This window comes from Dipodomys spectabilis, unplaced genomic scaffold (genome assembly GCF_019054845.1).
Source record: "Dipodomys spectabilis isolate Male_0828 unplaced genomic scaffold, ASM1905484v1 ptg000137l, whole genome shotgun sequence".
NCBI lineage: Eukaryota > Metazoa > Chordata > Mammalia > Rodentia > Heteromyidae > Dipodomys > Dipodomys spectabilis.
In genome coordinates this window covers 2,364,080-2,386,273 of record NW_024870814.1, presented here as the reverse complement: position 1 = coordinate 2,386,273, position 22,194 = coordinate 2,364,080, and the positions used below count along the sequence as shown (strand labels likewise).

The following is a 22,194-nucleotide window of genomic DNA, read 5'->3' as shown; positions in this document are numbered from 1 at the left end:
TAAATTAAACCAAGCCTTATAATTAGGTAGTAAGGAAATTACTGTAGACCTGGAAGAGTAAATCGGCAATATTAAAATGCTTTCCATTTTTTCAGAAGTACTTCAGAGTGCTATAAAAAGCCAGTGTCCCTGTGATAAACATCAAAAAGAAATTCATTTTGTGTGAGACAACCTAAAGACACCACTATTCAAATAGTGTTTTGAATCTAGAGTCCAAGGTGTCATCTCATAAAATGTAAAAGCCAGAGCTTTTGCCACTCATGTAGGAGGGGAGAGACAATCATCTGACATTGACACTTTGGGGAAAGAACTTTCTCCTACTGCAGGTGCAGCCAAGACTTTAATACATAGAGGCTCAGGAGCAGAGCCAGGAATAAGAAGAGTTTAATCCATGAGGGACAAAATAGTCACATGTAAATAAAGACAGGATCAGGATTGCAGATGTTTTTCCTTTTGCTTCAGGCTTCAATATGGCTTAGTGCTGCCTTGTCTTATTTACAGCAATCCTATCTTTGTTTACAAAGTTGGTATTTTGCTCACCATGGACTAATTTTTTTTTTACAATTCTTTTATTTTTTCAAAAACCACATGGAGCTGATTTTTGAGTGCTCCCTAAAATTTCACCCCTGAGCACAGTGCCTCACTCACCTTTTTTCTAATTAAGACCGTGCTCCTTAGCATAGCTGGATCTCATCTAGCCACTGACAATCAGACATTCATTTCCAAAGTATGACTGTGGAAAAGAGGCTTTGAGAAATAATACACACACACACACACACACACACACACACACAAACACACACAGCCTCTATCCCTAGTGTTTGAAATAGATTCCCAATAATGTATACAGATATGGACACTAGTAAATTCTTTAGTTCTCATATTTTGTGGTTGATCTTAATTCTTGACAATGAAATCCTAAAATCTTTGTAATTTCTTAACTAATAACTCCTGACAGAGAGCTCAAAAATCTTTCCTAGATGAGAGAAAGATTGTGTATGCACGCTTGTGTACATTTGTGTGCACATGCATGTGCAGGCACACACCAGTACTGGGGCTTGAACTCTGGACCTGGACACTGTCACATTGTCCCTGAGCTTTTGTGCTCAAGGCTAGTGCTCAACCACTTGAACCAGTGCTCAACTTCTGACTTTTTGGTGGTTAATTGGAGATAAGAATCTCATAGATTTTCCTGCCCAGGCTTGCTCCAAATCTCAGCCTCCTGAGTAATGAGGATTATAGGCAAGTGCTACCAGCATCTAACTAAGTGGAGCATCTTTCATTCTACTGAGGTAAGTTAGGCTCCTGGATAGCCTCAGGATGAAAGCTGACTGCCAAAAGGACCAACAATGTAATTATAGGGTTAGAACTTTCAGCTCTCCTCCCAGTCCTGACCTATACCAATGGAAGAGGCCAAATTGATTAATAATGGCCAATTGTTTAATCAGTCGTGCTTATTAAAGAAGTCATCACAAAACCCCAAAAGGACAGCATTTAGAGAGCTTCCCATTAGCTAATCATGTGGAAGTATGGGTGGTTATCATGCCAGTATCCCTTCCTACATGCTTTCCATATTTCTCTCTTTATCTGTATTGTTCATGATGTTCTGTATATAAATAAGGAGCCATAACTATTTAGTTCAATTCAGCAAGCTACTCTGAAAAAATATTCTACTTGAAGGGTGAATCATGAGAACCCTGATCAATAGTTGGCAGTCAAAAGTATTGGTAACAAGAAAGAATGACATTGCCCCATTTGTTAGGAAATGGAAAGACTTGGAAAAAATTATATTAAGTGAAGTAAGCCAGGCCCAAAGAAACATAGGTCTCATGATTTCCCTTATTTGCAATATCTAGTATATGTATGAGTCAAGCAGAAAAGGTCAGATAAGGTGATGTTAGGAAAATGAACCCTAAGATATGTATTTTAAATGTTTTTTTTCTTTCATGCATTTGTTTCTAACGCAATTATAAGATTATTTCTTTGTTGCTTTGTATGTCCCTCCCCCACAGTATAACCCCTGCTTTCACTGCATTTGATGTCGGTATAATTTGTGGAGGGGAAGGGGAAAAACAAGTTGTTTAAATAAGGATACAGGTGGACCTGTTGCAACAATGAGAAGTACAAGTTGTCATGTCGAACTTTACAACTTGGGCGGGGGGGGGGGGGGGGGGGGGAGATTGGGGGAGGGAGGGAGGATGGGAAGGGATGGGAAGGGTAAACAAAGGAGGAGGCTACAATGCTTGATAAGAAATGTACTATCTTGCCCATGTAATTGTAACCCCTCTGTACAGTATTTTCACAATAAAAAAATAAAAATTATAAAAAAAATATTGGTAACAATCTACTATTTGCAAGTGGCACCTGATACCAAGGACATTTTGTGGGATGAGTCCTTCATCTGTGAGATTTAATGCTATCTTAGGGTAGATAACATCCGAACTGAATTGGAGGATAACAGGTAATGAGGAACAACTGGTGAGGGAAAATTCTGTCCAGAGGTTGATAACCAGAAGTTAAGTATACTATGGTAAATGCATGAGAATGGGAAAATCACTTGGTTAGTTGGTTGGATGGCTTTTTTTGATAACTCTAAGCCTCAAGTATGGATTCATCAGCCTTCAAAACAGGTGATTCTCTCTATGACTTGGCACAGTCTGGAAGAGGTCAGTAGATGAAGAAACAAGGGCAGTAGAATTTAAAACTGAGAGAAAATATGAAATATTTGGACAGCTTGGTAGGACCAGATTTCACTATATAGTTCAAGCTGGCCTTGATTGTGTGATCCTCTTGCCACAGCCTCATAAATTCAAGTTCTAAGATAACGTGCATGTGCCACCACACTAGACTATGACATAAATTCAAGGTGTCACTACAGAGACATGAAATTAAAATTTCCAAAACTGGATCAAATATATACTATTTCTCTTCTATTGGACCAAGTCTCTAAAGTAAGCCATGCAATGGAAAACTATTGGGTGAAGGTATCTTCTTTTAACATAGAAATGGTTATCATAGTATAAATGATATTTTTAAACAAATCTATCCCTAAAACAATGAGCAAGGAATATATATTGATGGCTGGGAATCACCTAACATAGGTGATTTCTCATTCTTTTTGATACAAAATTATTTTGACCACTAGAAAATGCCAGAGGAAGAAAGAAAAAAATAGAACAGGGACATATAAAAATACAAATTCATAACTTAAATACATTACAAAGTATCTTCATAGGGATATTTTGATTGTTTTTGGTTTTCGTTTTGTGACCCATCCTGGGGCTTGAACCCTGGGCTTCTTTGATCAAGGCTAGCACTCCACCACTTGAGCCACAGTCCCACGTCCAGCTTTTTCTGAGTAGTAGATAAGTCTCATGGACCTTCCTGCCCAGGCTGACTTTGAACTGCAATCCTCAGATCTAGCCTCATGAATAGCTAGGATTGTAGGTATAAGCCACTGACACTTGACTCATAGGGATATTTTTAAATGCTTTAGCTATTTTCTGGATAAATTCTTTGGGTTAATCCAGACAGAGTCAACAGCAAATCAAATGCACAAGGATCTGTGAATAGCAGTTAACCAGACTGCTGAGGCTATGATTAGTTAAAGGGAGGGAGGCTGGAGTCAAGAAGACTAGTTATGAAAATGTGATCATTTCCTTAATAAAAAGCAGTTGAGCAAAACTAGTAAGAGTCAGAAAAAATGGACTGAAGATACATAAAGTGGTATAACTGAACTCAGTGATTGGTGGGGATTTAAGGGATACTAAAGGGAAGGGTTGCCTTGGGATATAACTGTTGAAAAGCTCAGGAGATTGGGAAGAACACAATTGTATAGGATAAGAAGATAAGACTTTGGTTGTAAGATATGCTGTGAATTTCACTCAGCTAAGAATGAGGACCAATACAAGGGGTAGGTAAGATAAAGAGTGGAAATGTTTTAACAGTATCCTTTTCACAAATTCTACCCAAGCAAAGAGCAATGTAGAGATCCCTCCCATCTGCAGTCACTTCCACAGGAGCCAATCTGTAGAGTGACAAGATCCCAGAGCAGGTGGGCCCGGTCAGGGCTGGTGACAGCTGCAGGTGAGGCAGAGCCTGCAGGGAGATGATTCACTCTAGATTTTAAATCTATTCAGCCTTCTTGGGAAAATAAGAAAATAAAGAAATATCAGCAGTCCGGATGGAAATTTCTCTTAGGAAGATTGATTCCAGAAGCCATTTTAGGTAATAAAAGGAAACCTCAGCAAAGAAGGTCAAATGGAACAGATGTATTTGGCCCCAAGCGGGCAGCAGTGATCCTGTGAGTACATTCAGTCAGAAGCAAAATGATTAGCTCCAGCAACATCTCAATTCAGCCTAGTGTGGATATACAATGCTCTGTAGTATCATCTTCATTTAAATGACAAGTATATTGGAGCCTAAACATAGCCTCCAACAATGAATGTGAGCCAACTTTACTTAAGCAAGAAGGGTGCTCTGAAATAAATGTGGTGGTACAGCAAAAGGATTGTTTGAAAAAAAAAGTAATTGATGTTTAAATCCTTGTGTACAAAATTTCCTGCTTAGGGATTTCATCCTAGAAAATATGATAGGCTTTTCCTTCAATAGTCCTCCGGTGGATATGTTCCACTTGGGATTGTTAATGGCATTGTCCTTAAAGAAAGAAGGAGGATACAGGAAGGAAGCATGAACAAAGGCTGTCATGGTATTCAGCACACACATATGGAAAACGAACAATTGCAACTTCTAAGCAGGAACAGAAAAAGGACACTGAGAGAAAGCAAAGGAAGGAGTGACATTGTTCAAAAAACATTGCACTTATTACCTGGCTTATGGAATGGTAGCCGCTCTGTACAACACCTTAATAATAGTAAAATTATATTTTTTTAAAAGGAAGAAACAGAGATTACGAAATGCAAACTTTCTCTGAAATGTGATTTGGGCCAATCATTGCTAATTCCTTCTTCACCTTCCCACTCCTCCTTCAGTAGTGTAATTTGGGGAAATTAACATAAGAGAGCAGATAATTGATGATCCGACTTAATTGAGAGTATGTATGTATGTATGTGTGTGATCATCCCTATGAGCAATATAGTATTATTTTATTATGTAGTGTTGCTCAAAGTACTTGACTCATCCTATTTCTAAAGTTTCAGTGAGAGAAAAGACAAGTGTGGTGCCCTACCAAAACTTGAGTTAATATGTGAACAATCAGCCTTATGCTGGCTCACAGAAACAAATTAGACCACTTCATGAATTGAACCACACTTTGACAAGGAAAGAGCTTGCTCACAGTAATATTTTAGAAACTATTTCCAATTAATGAAATTGTGTATCTTATATTTGGCCTAATGAATATTTTCAGCAGATAAAATGTGAGCTAATATCTAGGGATGTTTCAGCAGAACTTTTCCAAGTTCAAACAATGGCCTTTTACCTTTGAACTCTCTTTTTGCTATTCTGACCTTTCTATTCATACTCACAGTGTTTAGCTGTCATTGACTTTCTTGGTATGATATTTTAAATCTCTGTTGTGGTGTGATCATTTGCTGGTTTCCCTGATTCTACAGCAGTGTAGAAGTGTGACCTACAACAAATTCTCAGAGATTATTTGATGTCACATGGGTGTCAGTGTGAAAACACATTTTTTTTTCTTTTGGTTGGTCGTGGGGCCTCAACTCTGGGCCTCGATGCTGTCCCTCAGCTTTTCAGCTCAAGACTAGCACTGTATCACTTGAGCTACAACACAACTTCTGGCTTTTTCTGCTGATGTTGTGCTGAGGAATTGAACCCAGGGCCTCATGCATTCAAGGCAAGAACTCTGCCACTGAGCCACCTTCCCAGCCTGAAAACACAAATTTTAATATTTGGAAAAAAACCCATAATTTTATCATTTTTGCGTTATGATAGCCATATAGAAAGTCTTATATCCTTATGAAGAAAAACAGAATCAAAAACAAGAACAAATTATTTTAAAAATGTTTCCTTACAATGAATCTAAAAATAATTGGCCCCCTCACAGGCAGATGTGAGAAAAAGAACTGAATGTCTCAACATTCCTTTTATCTGTAAATGTTTTGGAAAGTCTATAATTCACATATTGAAAAGCCAGATTTCTAAACTGAATAGCATTTTTTTTTTCAAAAAAGAGGATCCAGGGAACCATAACAGCTGGAGACCTGGGAGATAATATCAAATAAATACCATGTTTTTGACATTCACCAAAGATACTGTTTTTCTGCCTATAGAGCATACGTATCACCTCAAGTCCTAGAGTGTGGTGGTCTTATTGAAAACCACAAAGTACCTCTCTATACTTACATGAGCCTTCATTCCTCCTTCCTCCTTCTTCCTTCTTCCCTGCACACATCCCCAAGACTGGATCAGCACATGTGTGCTCCACCTGTGTGTGCTGGTTCTATGGAGAGCCCATGCTGGAACCTTCTACCACTCCATACCCGTGTACATGCATGGCCTTATTCCATCATAAAACTACTGTAAGGATTAAATATGGGCAGTACTTGGAAAGAACTTAGAACTGTTCTAGGCACATGGTAAGAACTTGGCATTTGTCAGCTATGATTTAATTAACATTCTGTGAGCAGTGATTTTACAAGTTCTTATGGATGATTATCAGTCTTCATCTACAGTTCTGCTATCAGGAATAGAGCCACAGGGGGGGGAGGGTTGGGAAACCATGTAGGTTTATAGTTGTTTGTCCTTTATCATGGAAGATTTTTCTGCAGTCCTCTTTGAAACCAGGTAATGATAAATGGACCTTAAATATACCATCCAGTGATATGTTGTCATTGGGGAACTCTGGATTGTCAATTATATGACAATCCAACTTTATTGTTTATCCCAATGTAAAATCATTATACTCAGAAAATTTTGTTGTTGAAAATATTTGTACTGTAATAGCAACATTAAGACATTTGTCAAGTTGACTGTGACTAGATATCATTGTAGGGATCACCATAACGGCTATGAAGGGTAAGATTGGTAAGAAGTAAGCCCCTGCTTACTTTTGAGAGTAAAAATGACTAAGTTTAAGTTTAGCCCCTTCATAAAATTAGAACTAGCATTTGTTAACTTCTTATAGGGAGATGTTTGAATTGTAATTTTCTTATCAACCTAGAAATAAAGACTAATAAAAAAGAATAAAGTCACAACCATGGTAAACCAAGATCCTCGTATGTGTAGGAAAACCTAAGAGCCTATGCCTAGAGCAGTTCACAGGTAGTGCATGGAAGGAGACCAGATAGGGACAGCTAGCAGACACTGCTTGGGTCCTTGCTGAGCAACGGATGGACCATGTGGGCCCTTGGCACCCAGATAGAGAGCCAGCCAAAAGCTTTTGCTTCCACAAGAGTCTGCTTCCAGAATCACAGCAGTGATAATAGCTCAGAAATGGGTCCCACTGTGCCTTCAGCTCTAAAATTAGAACATAGTTCTTACAGCTGGCAGTTATATTCCCATAAATTCAATTTGAATTCCAAACAAAATACTCCTGAGAGGATTCTACCCTACCACTGCCCATTGTCATGGGCTTAATTGGCAGTGTGGATGTGTGTCAATCAATTTGAAACATAAACCTTTGGGTTCTGATGACCTTTTTCACAATCTATGACTCTGCCGTTCCTTGGGATATATTGCCTCAAGAGAGACTGGTTTGCCTGCTAAAAAATATCCAACTGAAACAGATTCATTTTATTGGATAATTTCATTTTCTTAAAACTGTCAATAGGTCTAACTCCACTTTTTTTAATTAGGGAGGTCTAAGTTTAGTACGGTAATTGACTTTATTTCTTTTAAAGTTGATGAGAGGAACTTTTCAAGGTTCAACTTTCTGAAGAGTATTTCCCATATGTGGGCTCTGAGGAAAAGATAGAAACTGAAATCATGGGAAGTCATGAAAGTTACTGAAAAATCTTTATTTGTGAACTACAACCTTTGATTCTTTTTTTTTTTTCTAGTAGTGGAGCCTGAACTCTGGGCCTGGATGCTGTCCCTCAGCATTTCAGCTCAAGGCTAGCACTCTACCACTTGAGCCACAGTGACACTTCCAGCTTTTTCTGATTATGTGGTGCTGAGGAATTGAATCCAGGGCCTCATGCATTCAAGGCAAGCACTCTACCACTGAGCCACCTTCCTATCCCCCTCTCCAATGATTTTTGATATCTTTAAATATCATATAAAGGAATACATATAAAGGATAAGATCCCAGATCATTAATGGCTCTCATTTAGACTAGAGAGGATTTGCCTGTGATTGCAAGTACAGAAAGTATCTCAGCAGTAGGGAAACCTCATGGAGCTACTCTTGGGCCACTGTTGCATAGGAATTGTCAGACACTCAGGGAAAACATTGTTAATCCCATTAACTACCCACCTAAATCTAAGCTGATTACCTATCAAGCCAACCAAATTAGTCATTGCATATTCCATCTGCACAAGTTCTCAGTAGATTTGATTTAGCACAGAGAATATTTTGTACCTACAGGTGTACATGGAGAACAGAAGTGATGGTAAGAAAGACAAAAATACCCTAACATATGGATAGGGATGGAACTGACAGATGGGTACCATTTTAGTCCTAGATAGGCAGATTAAGAATGAGAAAGGTGTTTGAACCAAATTCACAATGGAGAGTGAGATTATGCCATGACTGTTGAAATGTAATACCATGAAATTGTTCTCCTCTCATACTTATTCTTCTATATCTTTTGTAAAAGTGAGAAAAAGATCATATGCATAGAATCATATTAGGGGAGGACATACTACTTCTACTGTCACACTCAAGGAAGCTCTCCTAGGAGCCTGTCTCTTAATCAGTTGAAATGTCACCTTTAAATTTCTCCACTATCCTCTGCTAAAAAGAATCATCCTTTTCTCGAATATGTAATGCCAAAGTAAAAACTGCTTTGTCCATTGCATTGTAAGACAAAAATGCTGTTTCAAAAGTTCCATAAATAGGGAATGTTATCGGTGCTAACTCTACAAATAAAAACATAATCCCTGGGCTGGGAAGGTATAGTTCAGTGGTAGAGTACTTGCCTTGTATGCATGAGGCCCTGGGTTCCATTCCTCAGCACCACATATGCAGAAAAAGCCAGAAGTGGCGCTGTGGCTCAAGTGGTAGAGTGAACACATAATCCCTACTAAATGCAGGAAGTCCAGGGAAGCAGAGAAACTCCTTCTTGTTTGACAATCTGATCAAAGGTAAGATTACTGCTTCTAAAAATTAATGTGTAAAAAAATAAAATGAAATTAACTACGTTTTTGCCTTAGAAACCTTTGGCATAGGTGACTAATGAGGATTTTTCTTGGACTCATACATTTTACAAAGTTCAAAGAGAACTTCCAGATGTAACTGACTCTGTTTTTATGCATAAGGTACTCAAGAAATGGAGGGTACTGATGGTGTGGCTTAATGGTAAAAGTGCTTGCTTAGCATGCATATGGTCCTAGGCCTAATCACAGAACTAGTAGAGAAATATCAGCATATTTAGTCAAACAGGATGGCTCCTGATTGTAATCCCAAGCACTCAGAAGTCTGAGGGAGGAAAATCAAGAGTTCAAGTTCAGTCTGGACTATATAATAAGAAAAGAAAGCAAAAACAATTTTAAAAAATAAGAAACAAACGCTCCACAATCACTAACCCTTTTTTTTGGCAGAGGTGGGGCTTGAACTCAGGTCTTCATGATTGTTAGGATGACATTCTACCACCTGCACCTTATCTACAAATCTATTTTTGCTTTATTTCCAAAATGGGGTCTTGAGCACTTTTCTGCTGACTTCAAATCAAGATCTTTCTGCTCTCAGCCTTTCAAGTAGCTAAGATTACAAATTTGTACTACTGGCACCAGGCTCAGACAACTTTTAATCCCCAATTTTGTCAAAATTGAAAATTAAAACCCGAGTTACAAATAACAGATTTAATGTTTTCCCCTAACAGTCTTCTAATTCCCATTACCCATATCATTGCATTTCCAAGAGCTCGTCTAAAAGTGAAAAGAGACTCAGATCTGATCATATATATCTATTTTGTATCATGTACTAATGTCTAAAAGGACAAAGTTATGCCTATTTCAAGGTAAAATAAATAAGAGGAAATGCTATCCCCCAAAACAAATTGAGCAGTCAAACATGTGAATGCACATTCCAGAAGTAACTATACTGCTTTCTGAATGAATGAATTAGCTTAAGTGTGTCCACTCCTTCAGGCAATATCTTGGAGACAGCAGAGATGCTCCTTGTCAGAGATCAGAAACAGTGTGCTACTCTCATGTCAATCACTTCTAAGATGTTGTTCCATTATCCTTGTCCAGACACCTTGCTAATCTGTACTTATCTATACCTAATGTATTGCAGGAGTAAATGGTAGACATAGTAGTGCTAATCTGGGTTTTCCAGCTACCATGGACAATGATTTGTGCTATCTAACTAAATCAATTAGAACTTAGTCAGTGAGATGGACATTTTTAAACAAGATAGGCTGCCTAGCAGACAGATACCGAAAATGGGGTTTTGTTATAAATTAATATATAGATTATGGTCTCTTCTAGAAAAAAACAATATCAATGAAACTGGTGCTCATCAAAGAAACATAAAAAGGATTTAGGACATTTCCCAGTGCTAACACAACATTTCATTGTAAAAAGGGTCTCCTCTGAGATCGTTTTTTCCTCTAAGAAAAATGGCTCTTTCAGACTTATGACACCATCAGACATTAAAATCATCTAACAAACTCTCCTTTTTTTGGCTTCTAGATTCCCAAGCAACCATCTGATAAGCAAACATTTTAGGTTTATGTCCCTGAGAGAATCAATTACACTGGGTTCTAAGACCTTAACTAGTCCATTAGATTATGAGTTGCATTTCTCATTAACCACCAGCATTCTAGTTTTATCATTTGATGCCTTAGATTTGATAAGTAAGAAATATTAGAGGTCAGAGACAAGCTCTTGCCTTCTCTGAATCTCAAAGTTGAAAAGCAGAAGCAGAAAGTATTTAATCCAAGTTTCAACATGGAAAGATTCTATTTGGGCCATGAGGAGGGACTGCCCTTCACCGGGTGGTAACATCTTCAGCATTGAATCCAGCACATTTCTCTAGTTAATCTCTAATTTTCCAGTGAAACATTTCTATGTATATGTAAAGTAAATATGAAATAACAACCAGAACATAAGTTCCAAAAAGGAAGCCAAATAAAAGAAGATGTTGTTGGAAATTAGTACTAAATTTCATGCGCTTCAAAACAAAGTAAATACCTGTCTCCTTAGATCTCTTGTTTTCTTGGTCATCTTGTCAATTGCAATGTTTAGAGGATCTCCTTTTTCTTTCCTTCCAGTCTATTAAGAAAAGAAAAATAATTTCTGGTTTGTACAATTCAATATTAGAGACATTAAAGGTTAAAAACAATTCAGTGAATCACTTAGAGAGTCCAAACAATTAAAATATAGATTCATTTCAATATGTAGCTAACATAATAGGACCTCCAAAGTTGTTTATTTCTAACTAAAAATGAGCATTGATGAAAGTCAATATATTCTCAGTGTGGTTATAAGTATGTTCACATTTGACTCCATGCAAAACTGTTTTACTCCATTCTCCAGCCATTTACATATTCAATAAGCATAGAAGTGTTTTGCTTTTCTTTCCAAATAAATATGTTTTGTGCTTCTCTATTATGCAATCACATTTTGAGATAATTGAGATGACAAAAATAAATTCGAAAGAATTTTAGGTTAACATCAGAGTTTGGAATTTTATATCAATATTTCATAGGCTATGTTGCAACTGTACCAAAAATCAAAAGAGATGATTTACTGGAAAATACAATAATTTTAATGTCTGTTCTGCCTGCAGAACACAACAGTAACCAACCCACAATGTGAAGTGATAAAGAAAATGTCCTTTATAACTTTAACATGTAACTATAAAAACAAAGAATCCTTTTAAATAAACTAGTCACTGAAAATTTCATAACCTTCTATTTCATTTCTTTTCTATTTTTATAGATACAGAAAAATTAATTAAAACCAAGCAATAAAAATCTCTGTTGTCTTTTTCAAACAGTAACTAGATATGCTCGCTTCAATAGCACATATACTAAAACAGTAACTAGATACCCATGGGTAAAAGCTCTACAAAACATACATATGGCATTATTTTTATCTGTAATTTATTTATTTCTCCTTAACAGAAAGTTGTCTTCAAACAACTGCCAGATCTATTAAATTATCTAAACTTTAGTCAAACATCCTTTAGAATGATCTTAGAGGCAGGCCACCTCATGTAGCTACACAGAACCTCGATAAAATCGTACAAGTATCAGTTCAGTCCATGTTAAACACAAGATCAAATATGGATGCTTCATTTTAATTATCTAAAGTTATACACATTTTAGCCATCTTTTCCCACTCCCCAAATTCATACATTAACTCTAGCAGATATATCCTCTGAAGGTTTGTAAGTAGAAATAGCTTAAAACAAAGACAACATTTTACAACCTTGAAAGATTGGCCTATAAATAGTTGCAAGAAAGCAAAAGCATATGGAGAAGAATAACGTATTGGTTGATCTTTCAGAAAATTCTTAGGAAGTTGTATAGCCAGTGTACCTTGACTGCCCAGACTTTTCATATTCAAGTATGTCCCAAGCCTAGCACCCAGAGCCTACATCTTTCTTCTTTGGATTTCTCATAGCAAATGGAAGACCTGCCATCAAAATACAAGGTTCTCTTGTAGATGATTAGACTGTGATCTTTCTGACTTTTGAGATCCACAGATTTCTCATGCCTTCTCCATTTACTAAAGGAATCAAAACTTACTTTTATATTTTTAATAATTTTGAGTTTGGTTAAAGTGTAGCTATGACAAGAGAGTAGATTCCTATAAAAAGAAAAATAATCAAGACAGTTTGAATGCAAAAGATAATTACTGAGTGAACTCAAAGATCTCATTAATCAAGACAAATAATACTTAAATATAATATTCTAACTATCAAACTTAATGCCAATAGAATCCACGTTGAACAAGATATGAAAGTCTTAAATAAAAATAAGATCTTACAAGGCAGGAATTAGGGTAGGACAAGTGTGGAGAGCATGCAAGTTTGACTTCAGATAATATTTTTTAATTTTCAGCATTTAAAAATTATAGGCTATATTTATACTGAAAAAAATCATTAACTATAGAATTCTATATATTTATGTGCTAAATGTGGCACCCCTACTCCAGAAGTTGATGCTATGGACTGTGACTGGGATTGATAGAGACAGTCTATGAGCAAAAGGGTAACATGAGGATTTTACCCCTGTGAGGATAGAATTGCAATTGTCAAATACTCATTCTCTATATTTTAGGCAGGATCACCATGGGAAACACACAAAAAGACAGCACTATGGTTCTCACCCTAAGGAGCTCCTTATATAGATGATCATACTAGAAGGTGAGACTGGTATTGTGGACACTATGCAGAGTACTATCATTATAAAGGGCTAAGCCCCACAGAATAGGCAGAAGACATTGCATGGGCATATCCAGCATTCTCAGAGAAAAAAACAAAAGAATTTATTGAGACCTTAAACCCTGGGTTAGATTAACAGAGGAAGGAGATTGTACCTTTTGAATGTCAAAAAAAGCTGCTTATAATAAGAAATAATAAGTTGGGTTCTGGGAGGACAGGAGGTAGAATGGGCCAGCCTCTCCTGCATGCTAAGAAGGAATCTGTTTGACCTGCTAGAGATTGTTTTAAGAGTTTCCTCACTGTGTGAGTCCCACTGACTATATTTTGATCTCCAAAGCTAGAGACTATACTGACATCAATATCCCATGCCACAATTATCAAGATTTTGTGGGTGTAATGTTTGCAAAGCTGGGCTTCTCCAGCTTCCAAACCCTTGGCTGAAAGCAAAGCAGAAATGTGGTTGACTTGGACCAAATTTATCATCACTATTTGGGGAAGCTGGGGATTTTTAAAGCAAAGACTAAAGTTTAGGAGATTTGGACAGCTGACCAAAATTAACAAGTCACTGGCCCTTTGTTAGCTACAATTTCTTTAAATAAAGTATGTTTGTAGGAATAAAAGTGGCACATCCCCGAATGCTCAGATTTGCATAGTAAACAGGGACATGCAAGTCATCATGCCAGGCTTTTGTCTGCATGCGGAAATAATCTTAACTTGTTGATCTAAATGGTGCTGGTAGCCCATCACCCAGAGAGAGAGAGAGAGAGACAGAGACAGAGAGACAGAGAGACAGAGAGAGAGAGACACACACACACACACACAGACAGACATGCTTTCTAGTCTCTGTTATCTTGGGATAATGATTTATTCCACATTTTTTATATCTGATTTTCTCTTAAGTTCAATTGATGGCATGATATATGTTCTGTCTCCTTCCCAAGGTTAGCAAGATGATCAATCATGGTGTCAAGGTGCTGGAAACAAAGGCATTAATATTATTCAGGATGATTAAGAAAGAAGTTTTGCTGTGGAAAAAAAATGAAAGGCCTGATTTAGAAACTACATAGAAACTATTTATGGATCACCCGTACTTCTCACTTTTTTCAGTTAGGAAATAATGTAGGAAAATCTTGCAGAGACTAGAATCCCTAAAGGGCAGTTATTTCTCTTAAGAAATGAATATTTGGAGCAGTTCATCTTAGACAACATGTCTAGGATATTTTGAAAGCATTAAATTAGTGGAAGAAACATTGTCATTTACATACTTGTTTCTTGAATATGGTTGCTAAATAACAGGATTTGACCATCACTGTGGGAAAAAAAAAGAAAATACTAGTTCTCAGGGGATCAACTAGAATCAGTCTATTAATTAAAAGCAACTTAATAAACTGAAGTTTTTAACTAACTTTTCATTTTGAAATGACTACCTATTTATAGCTAAAACATGTGTGGTGTTGAAGTAGTATCTACTTACTCCCTGCCTTTGCTGAACAAGAACAAAAAAAAAAATTAAATCTGTTTGCTATCACCCTGCCAGTAACTGTCAGAGTGACACATCAACTTCCCTAGCTCTAGACTTAGCACCTGTAGGATGAAGAGGGTCAGAGATGACTTCTAGGCCATAGAATCAATGCCCAATTCCCTGTTGTGAGCTAGCAGTCTTGGCTCTATAGAAGAGGCTGTGACTTGACAGTGGCTTGGAGTTTTCTCTTGTCTAAATCATGAATAAACATTTGTGTTGTGAGTTCCTGGTGAATGGTGAGAAGATGGGATCTGTACCACAATTAGCACAGTACTTGAATGGCGATTAACTCAGTCAAGGTTGGCTATGTCTCCTTCTCTACTACCTCATTCACCAGAGATGAGGACAGCAAAGCTCAGAGATGAAGCTACTGACTCTGACTATTTATTTCATCAGACCAGCACCCACAGACTTCCATTTCGGGGCATTTTCTATTCCATACCTAAGCCATCTCCACTCTTAGAATTTCTGGACTCTGCAATTACATTGTTCTATATGTTCCAATTTACAGCCATCAACAAAATCTTAGTTGAAGGATTATGTCCTCTGTCACTTTTTGTCTACAGAACTTGTGTGGATTTCTTGGACCTGTTCCTCACTTGCCTTCTATACCTTTCCCTGCACATATTGAGTCTGTAATAGAATTAGCCATTTAATAAACACTGTTATTTAGAAAAAAAGAAGACAGGTGGAATACTCTCTCACACTGCTGTGGGCGCCTTTCCTAGTTACCATCTGTTGTGCTAGGGCAATGTATGTTTAGTAAACTTTTATTTGTTTTAGTTTTCTTATGCTATTTTACAAAACACATTCAGTGTAGACCATGGGTTGAATTGGTGACAGAGAAGAGAATGCATCTCTTGATTTCAATTTTGTGGAAGATAATTTATTCTCCCATACTCTAACTCTACATTAAAATAGAATTTGCCCAATTATGAGCTCTAAACAGAAAGACTGGGCCATTAACCGGAATTTTGTTTTTTCCACTTAGTCTTCAGGAATGCACAATATTTTATTTCAAAAATCTTTTATGATACTTCCTTTTGCTTCTGTAAAATATAGTCCCCACAACTTTGAATAAAGATCTTTCTTCTCTCCATATCATTATCCATTATGCTCTAAAATCCTGTGTATACAATATATTTGTGTTAACATATTGAGAAATATACAGCTGATAGTAACAGCCTCAGTTATAAAAAACAAAATAGTAAGCAACATTAGCTTTTAAATTTCTAAAAATAAGTTTCTTTATAACCTATTGCCATTCCAACCTATAATTCCACCCTAATACATTATATATGTATATATATATATATATATATATATATATATATATATGGTCAATTTTGGAGGTCCTGGAATACAAAATTATTGTCCAGTACTTCTATTAGGTCTACAGATAAACACCAGCCATGTTTCAGAACTCAGTGTTTACTTGTCAGGTAAGGCTGGAAAAATGTAAATGTCTGCCCCTTTCTTCAAAACTTATCTGCAAACTTGACTGAGCATATAAGGAATCTTCAGAATACCATGTAGTTGTGACTCTAAACTATTGGAGAATATGTGAGAAACTAATCAAATGTCCAGTCTTCAAATTGTTGTCATTTGAAATAAGTGGAAGTCAAAATCATCAGGATGGCTGAAAGCAATAATGTACCATATATTCTATCTCCAACACATTTTATTGTCATTTAAACCTATAATTTAGACAACAAAAGGGAGGAGAAAAATTACTTATTGATCCAGTAGTCAACCTATCATATTTGGAAGGTTGCTTGCCTGCCCTCCAATTTTGCATGTAAAAATCATATCCTTATTACAGATAGCAACATTATTGATAGAACCTTGAACATTTCACAGCCTGGGTATTTGGACCTTTCTAAGTTTTATATTTTCACTACCTAAGAATATTTTTCCTTAAACAGGCCGGGCGCTGGTGGCTCACGCCTGTGATCCTAGCTACTCAGGAGGCTGAGATCTGAGGATCGCGGTTCAAAGCCAGCCCGGGCAGGAGAGATCGTGAGACTCCTATCTCCAATAAACCACCAGAAAACCGGAAGTGGCGCTGTAGCTCAAGTGGTAGAGTGCTCGCCTTGAGCTGAAGAGCTGAGGGACAGCGCCCAGGCCCAGAGTTCAAGCCCCACGACCGACAAAAAAAAAAAAAAAAAAAAAAAAAAAAGAAGGAAACAATTTGTATTTCCAATGGATGAAAGTAGAGCAGTAACCCCAAAGCAAATCTGTCTTCTCGACACTCCACCACCTCACAGGGTAGCTTTCCTGGATGTTAGGATGATGGGAGGTGGGGAGGAAAGAGAGATACAACCAGAAAGAGCAAATATGATTTATCTTTGACCACCTCTGTCTGATCTTGTCAAAGCTCTAGCAAAGAAGAATCAACTTTAAAATGGCATCAATAATTAATAAAAGAATATCAAAATGTATTATTAGTGAGAATTCTGAGTCCTACCCATCAATACCCTTGATCTACAATGAGTCTATGTGCTGAGAAATCATCAACTGTTACTTTGAAAACATTTTAAGTAGAACCTCAAACGAAACTACCTAGCCAAGGGATAAACTGAAACTAACAACCAAACCTGTGAGAACTAGCCACAGATTTGTAGGTTATGGGTAGAACTGATAAGAAGGAAACACCTTTATTCTTTGTAAGATTTATAAACGGATTGTAGTTAAACTGGAAATATGTAGAAATTTCTGAAAAAGGAACCCCCAGCCCCACACAAAAAAGTAAAGCATAGCTGAAAAATGAAAGGGGAATAAGAGGGAACATAAAGGTAAAGAAAAAGAGCCAGAAAAAAGGACAGATCATGAGAGAAATCAGGGTATAGAAGGGATAAAGTGTGAAGGAATGGGAGTAAGACAAGAAGAGGCAAGGAAGGAAGAGGAAGAGAAGGAAAAGGAGGAAGAAAAGGAGGAAAAGGAGGAGGTGGGAGGAAAGAATAAAGGGAAAGAGATCAGCTTTAGAGTCAGCTTAAATTAGTGCATATTTTCTGTTTCAACTGCTATAACAAAAATACCACAAACAAGGTTGTTTTTCACGACAAAAGTTTTCATCTAAGCTGGGCACCAGTGGCTCATGCCTGTAATCCTAGCTATGCAGGAGGCTGAGATTTGAGGATGGCAGTTCAAGGCCAGCCCAGGCAGGAAAGTCCATGAGACTCTTATCTCCAACAAACCACTAGAAAACTGGAAGTGGCACTGTGGCTCAAGCAGTAGAGCACTCGCCTTGAGCTGAAGAGCTCAAGGACAGCACCCAAGCCCAGAGTTCAAGCCCCACAACCAACAACAACAACAAAAAAGTTTTCATCTTGAATAATGGAAGTAGAGAAGTCTTAGATTAAATCAACAGCCGCCTTGGTATCTGATTCACATTAAACATCTTCTGGCTTCCTGTTCATAAGGGCAAGAGGCACAAGGAACTCGCTCAGGTATTGTGTCTGAGGGCACTGACCACATTCATAAATGCTCTAACCTTGTGACCTAATCATTTCTCAAAACCCTCTACCTTTTCATACCCTGATATTGGGAATTATATTTCCATTTCTTGATTAGAATGCAATCATTCAGTTTATAGTATATACTGCTTACAAAATTAATTACTTTGTTTATTATTATATCCTTAGAGTCTAAAGTTGAATCTGGCAATAATAGCTACTTAACAAATTTCACTGAATCAATCAATTGGACCTTTAGGCCTCCTGAATTCTATTGTCTCTAAATCCAAAAGTACACTGTAATGGATTACTTGTACTGAAATCAATAAATTATCCCCTGTTGGTTAATGTTTAGTTTTTTTGTCACTTACATCCAAAAGGGATTGAGTAACTTACAGAAGTTAAAATACTAAGCTAGTATGATTCAAAAATAAGATATTGGCAGAGGAAGACTTCAGACAATGGACACACCCTAGAATACTGCCTGAAATGTCTGGGTTTTGGCAAGATATTGGACCCACTCATGGGCCTTTTTCTAATACTGCCCACTGACCAAGGTTTATCATATTTGTTAGGTTTTTAAAAAGAGGTAGCTGAGTAAGAACAGCACCACGCACGTGGTATTCAGGTAAGGTGTAGGTTTATTTAGTAGACCTGCTGGGGCCAGGCAAGGTTGGCACTCTACACAGCTGGCAGAAGAGAGCGTCTGGCCCTGGGTTGGGCCTTATATAGGGTAGGGGCAGATAAAGGTGTGTCCAGGTAAAAGGAAGTGGGACCAGGTAAGAGGTGGTACCAGGTGGGAGAAAGGTGTGGCCACATCAGATTCAGAGGTGACCTCAGCGGATGCAGATGTGACCTCCCAGTTGCCTAGGTAACGGAAGTACTGGGCGGGGTCTGCTCACCATCCATGAATGGACCTTACAATATTATTATATGTTATTTTTTCAATTCAGTTACTAACAAACCATGAAAATGTACCCATCAATAAGTCTGTAGGATTCAAAGTGTTTCTTAAGTTTCGGAGTCTATAATATCCAGACAACAGTGTATATCTCCAGTCTCAGCATCCTTTGTTGAGTTCCTCCCTTCCCATCCTCAGTATGTCCTGTTAAGGCCAAGATTTCAATAGTCCTCCATTCTTACCTAGTTTTTTTTCCCTAAAGTTCTATTTTCTGTTCATCTTTGGGTCTGTGTTGTTTAAACTTCATCATCTTATCCTTCTATCTGTAAAATACTACATTTTTCATCTTAGCTCACAAAGTTTGTGTCTCTGTTTTAGGACCATTGATGCCTGGCTAGAAGAGGCCATATCCTTTCAACCAATAGTTTCTCTAGTAAGTCTCTACTCATCTCATCCAGGAAGTCTTTTTGTTTGTTTGTTTGTCAATCACGGCACTTGAACTCAAGGCCTGGGTGTTGTCACTGAGCTTTTTTGCTCAAGGCTAATGCTCTATCACTTTGAGTCACAGTGCCACTTCCAGTTTTACTGGTGGTTACTTGGGAGAGAACAGTCTCATGGACTTCCTGTCCAGGCTTGCTTCAAACTGAAATTCTCAGATCTCAGCCTTAGAAGTAGTTAGGGTTAGCAGGACAACAACAAGGAAGGGAAGGGATAACAATGATCGACAAGTAATGACTCATTGCTTTACTCATGTAACTGCAACCCCTCTGTACAACATCTTAACAATAAAATAAAATTTTTAAAAAAGAAGTAGCTAGGGTTACAGGTATGAGCCATGGGTGCCTGGCTCTCCAGGAAGTCTTCGTAGACCTAGCATATGCAGGTCTCCTCTGAATATACTGTAGTCTTCCACTAGGAACTGCATCAAATAATTCAGATGCTAACAAGATATCACCCTGTATCATTTAACAAGCTTTCATGTTGTTGCAGAACAGAAACCAAGATTTTTTTTTGTTTTCTTTTCAGGTCAAGAATGCCAAAAGACTCAGCACAAACCCTCTAAGAAGTGCTTAGGATGTCTTCATTTATAGATAGAAAGAAGATGGTTCAAGGAGGCATCTGAGGATAGGAAGTAGGTATGAAAGTAATCGATGATTTGGAAATATGGGATCCTAAAATAAATTTCACCTACTTTACAATTTACTGCTCAAAGCCACAGGAAATGTTTGGATGGAACCTGTGAATCTTAGAATTCTCACCCTTGGATTTATTTTATCAACACAGGGGTTGCCCTCAGTTATTCATTCTCAGGTAACAAGGCATAGAAGAATTATTTACAATTCCACCCCTAACCTCAGGTGGTTGCTAAAAGCTGGGTTAATTAACTACATTTTCCTTCTAAGTCTGTAAGATACCATGTACTAAGCAAACTGCTGAAAATGCTGTGGCATTCCCACAGTTGACATGGAAGTAACCAAACTGCAGTGCAAATTCCCATTGATTTTATACACTCACATGCACAAACATGCAGGCATATTCAAACACACAGAGAGACATACATGCACACACTGCACACAGATACACAAGTACATGCATAGACACAAATGCGTACACACACAGATGAAGACATGCATGCACACACGTGATGAATGAGTGATTAGGATTTCAATATAATTTTAAGTTCTGATTTATTTTTAAACGAATTTTTCCCTACAGTATTCAGTTAAAGCTATCAACTGCTGAAGGACCCCTAGAGTCTGGCATTTTCTACCATCTCAAAAGAGGTCAACAACGAGGTCTATAGTGCTGAGAGCTCACAGAAATTAAAAATATATTCAGGAAGAGTGTCATTTTAATTTATGGCAAGTATGTTTATTAAGGGACCTCAAGCGTTGGCCTCCTTGGGTCTCATTTACACATATATCAAGAAGTAGATCATGCCATAGTTCCTCCATCACCCCAGCCCTCTCATCTCAGTTCATATACACTCATACTCCTTGGAACACTTGGAGATAATGCTGCTGATACAAATAATTCCTATCTAATGAACAGCAACAATTGTATATATACATATATATGTATGCACACACACACATATAAGCCCCAGCAATATTTATTTATTTATTGTTGGTTATGGGGCCTGAACTCTGGGCCTGGGCACTGTCCCTCAGTTCTTCAGCTCAAGGCTAGTGCTCTACCACTCAAGCCACAGCTCCACTTCTGGCTTTTTCTGCTTATGTGGTACCGAAGAATCGAACCCAGGGCCTCATGCATGCAAGGCAAGCACTCTACCACTGAGCCACCTTCCCAGCCCCCCAGCAATATTTATTGAATTTTGGATGTCATGCTATATGCCAATATATGGAATGTACCATTATCATCCTGTGTTGCTCAGAAACTTGTCATGTGTTTATGTATATACTCATATGGGTATGCATATACATATATATATATGTAGATACACATACATACATCGTTTTCATGCATTTTAAAATTATTATAAAGGTGATATTCCAAAGATTACAGTTATATAAGTCAGATAAAAAGTATATTTATTTTTGAACAATGTCATCCTTCCCTCACTCTTTTCCAGTTTTTCTCTCCCATCCCCACCTACTGTATATATAGTGGTTAGTGAGTACCAATGCTGCATATGAATATATATGAAATTAGACATATGTACTGATATATATATGTTGATATATATATATATATACATACTAAACATAAGTCAGGTAATTATTATTCTGCCTGTTTGGTGTAATTTCATGATGTAGATGTCTGGGAACAAGGTTACTTTCGTGCAGACATGCCATTGAAGGCTGTCTATGTCTTCTCCG

At 37.4% G+C, this 22,194-nt stretch overlaps 1 protein-coding gene across 5 annotated transcripts in view; it reads right to left on the bottom strand.

The window, feature by feature from the left end:
- Ctnna2 (catenin alpha 2) overlaps positions 1-22,194 on the bottom strand; it is a 1,105,512-nt gene that overhangs the window by 243,922 nt on the left and 839,396 nt on the right. For all 5 annotated transcript variants that reach the window (XM_042690427.1, XM_042690430.1, XM_042690428.1 and 2 more), the window contains one exon: positions 11,277-11,357. In XM_042690427.1, coding sequence (XP_042546361.1) covers positions 11,277-11,357 — 81 coding nt within the window. The remainder of the gene's footprint in view (positions 1-11,276; positions 11,358-22,194) is intronic.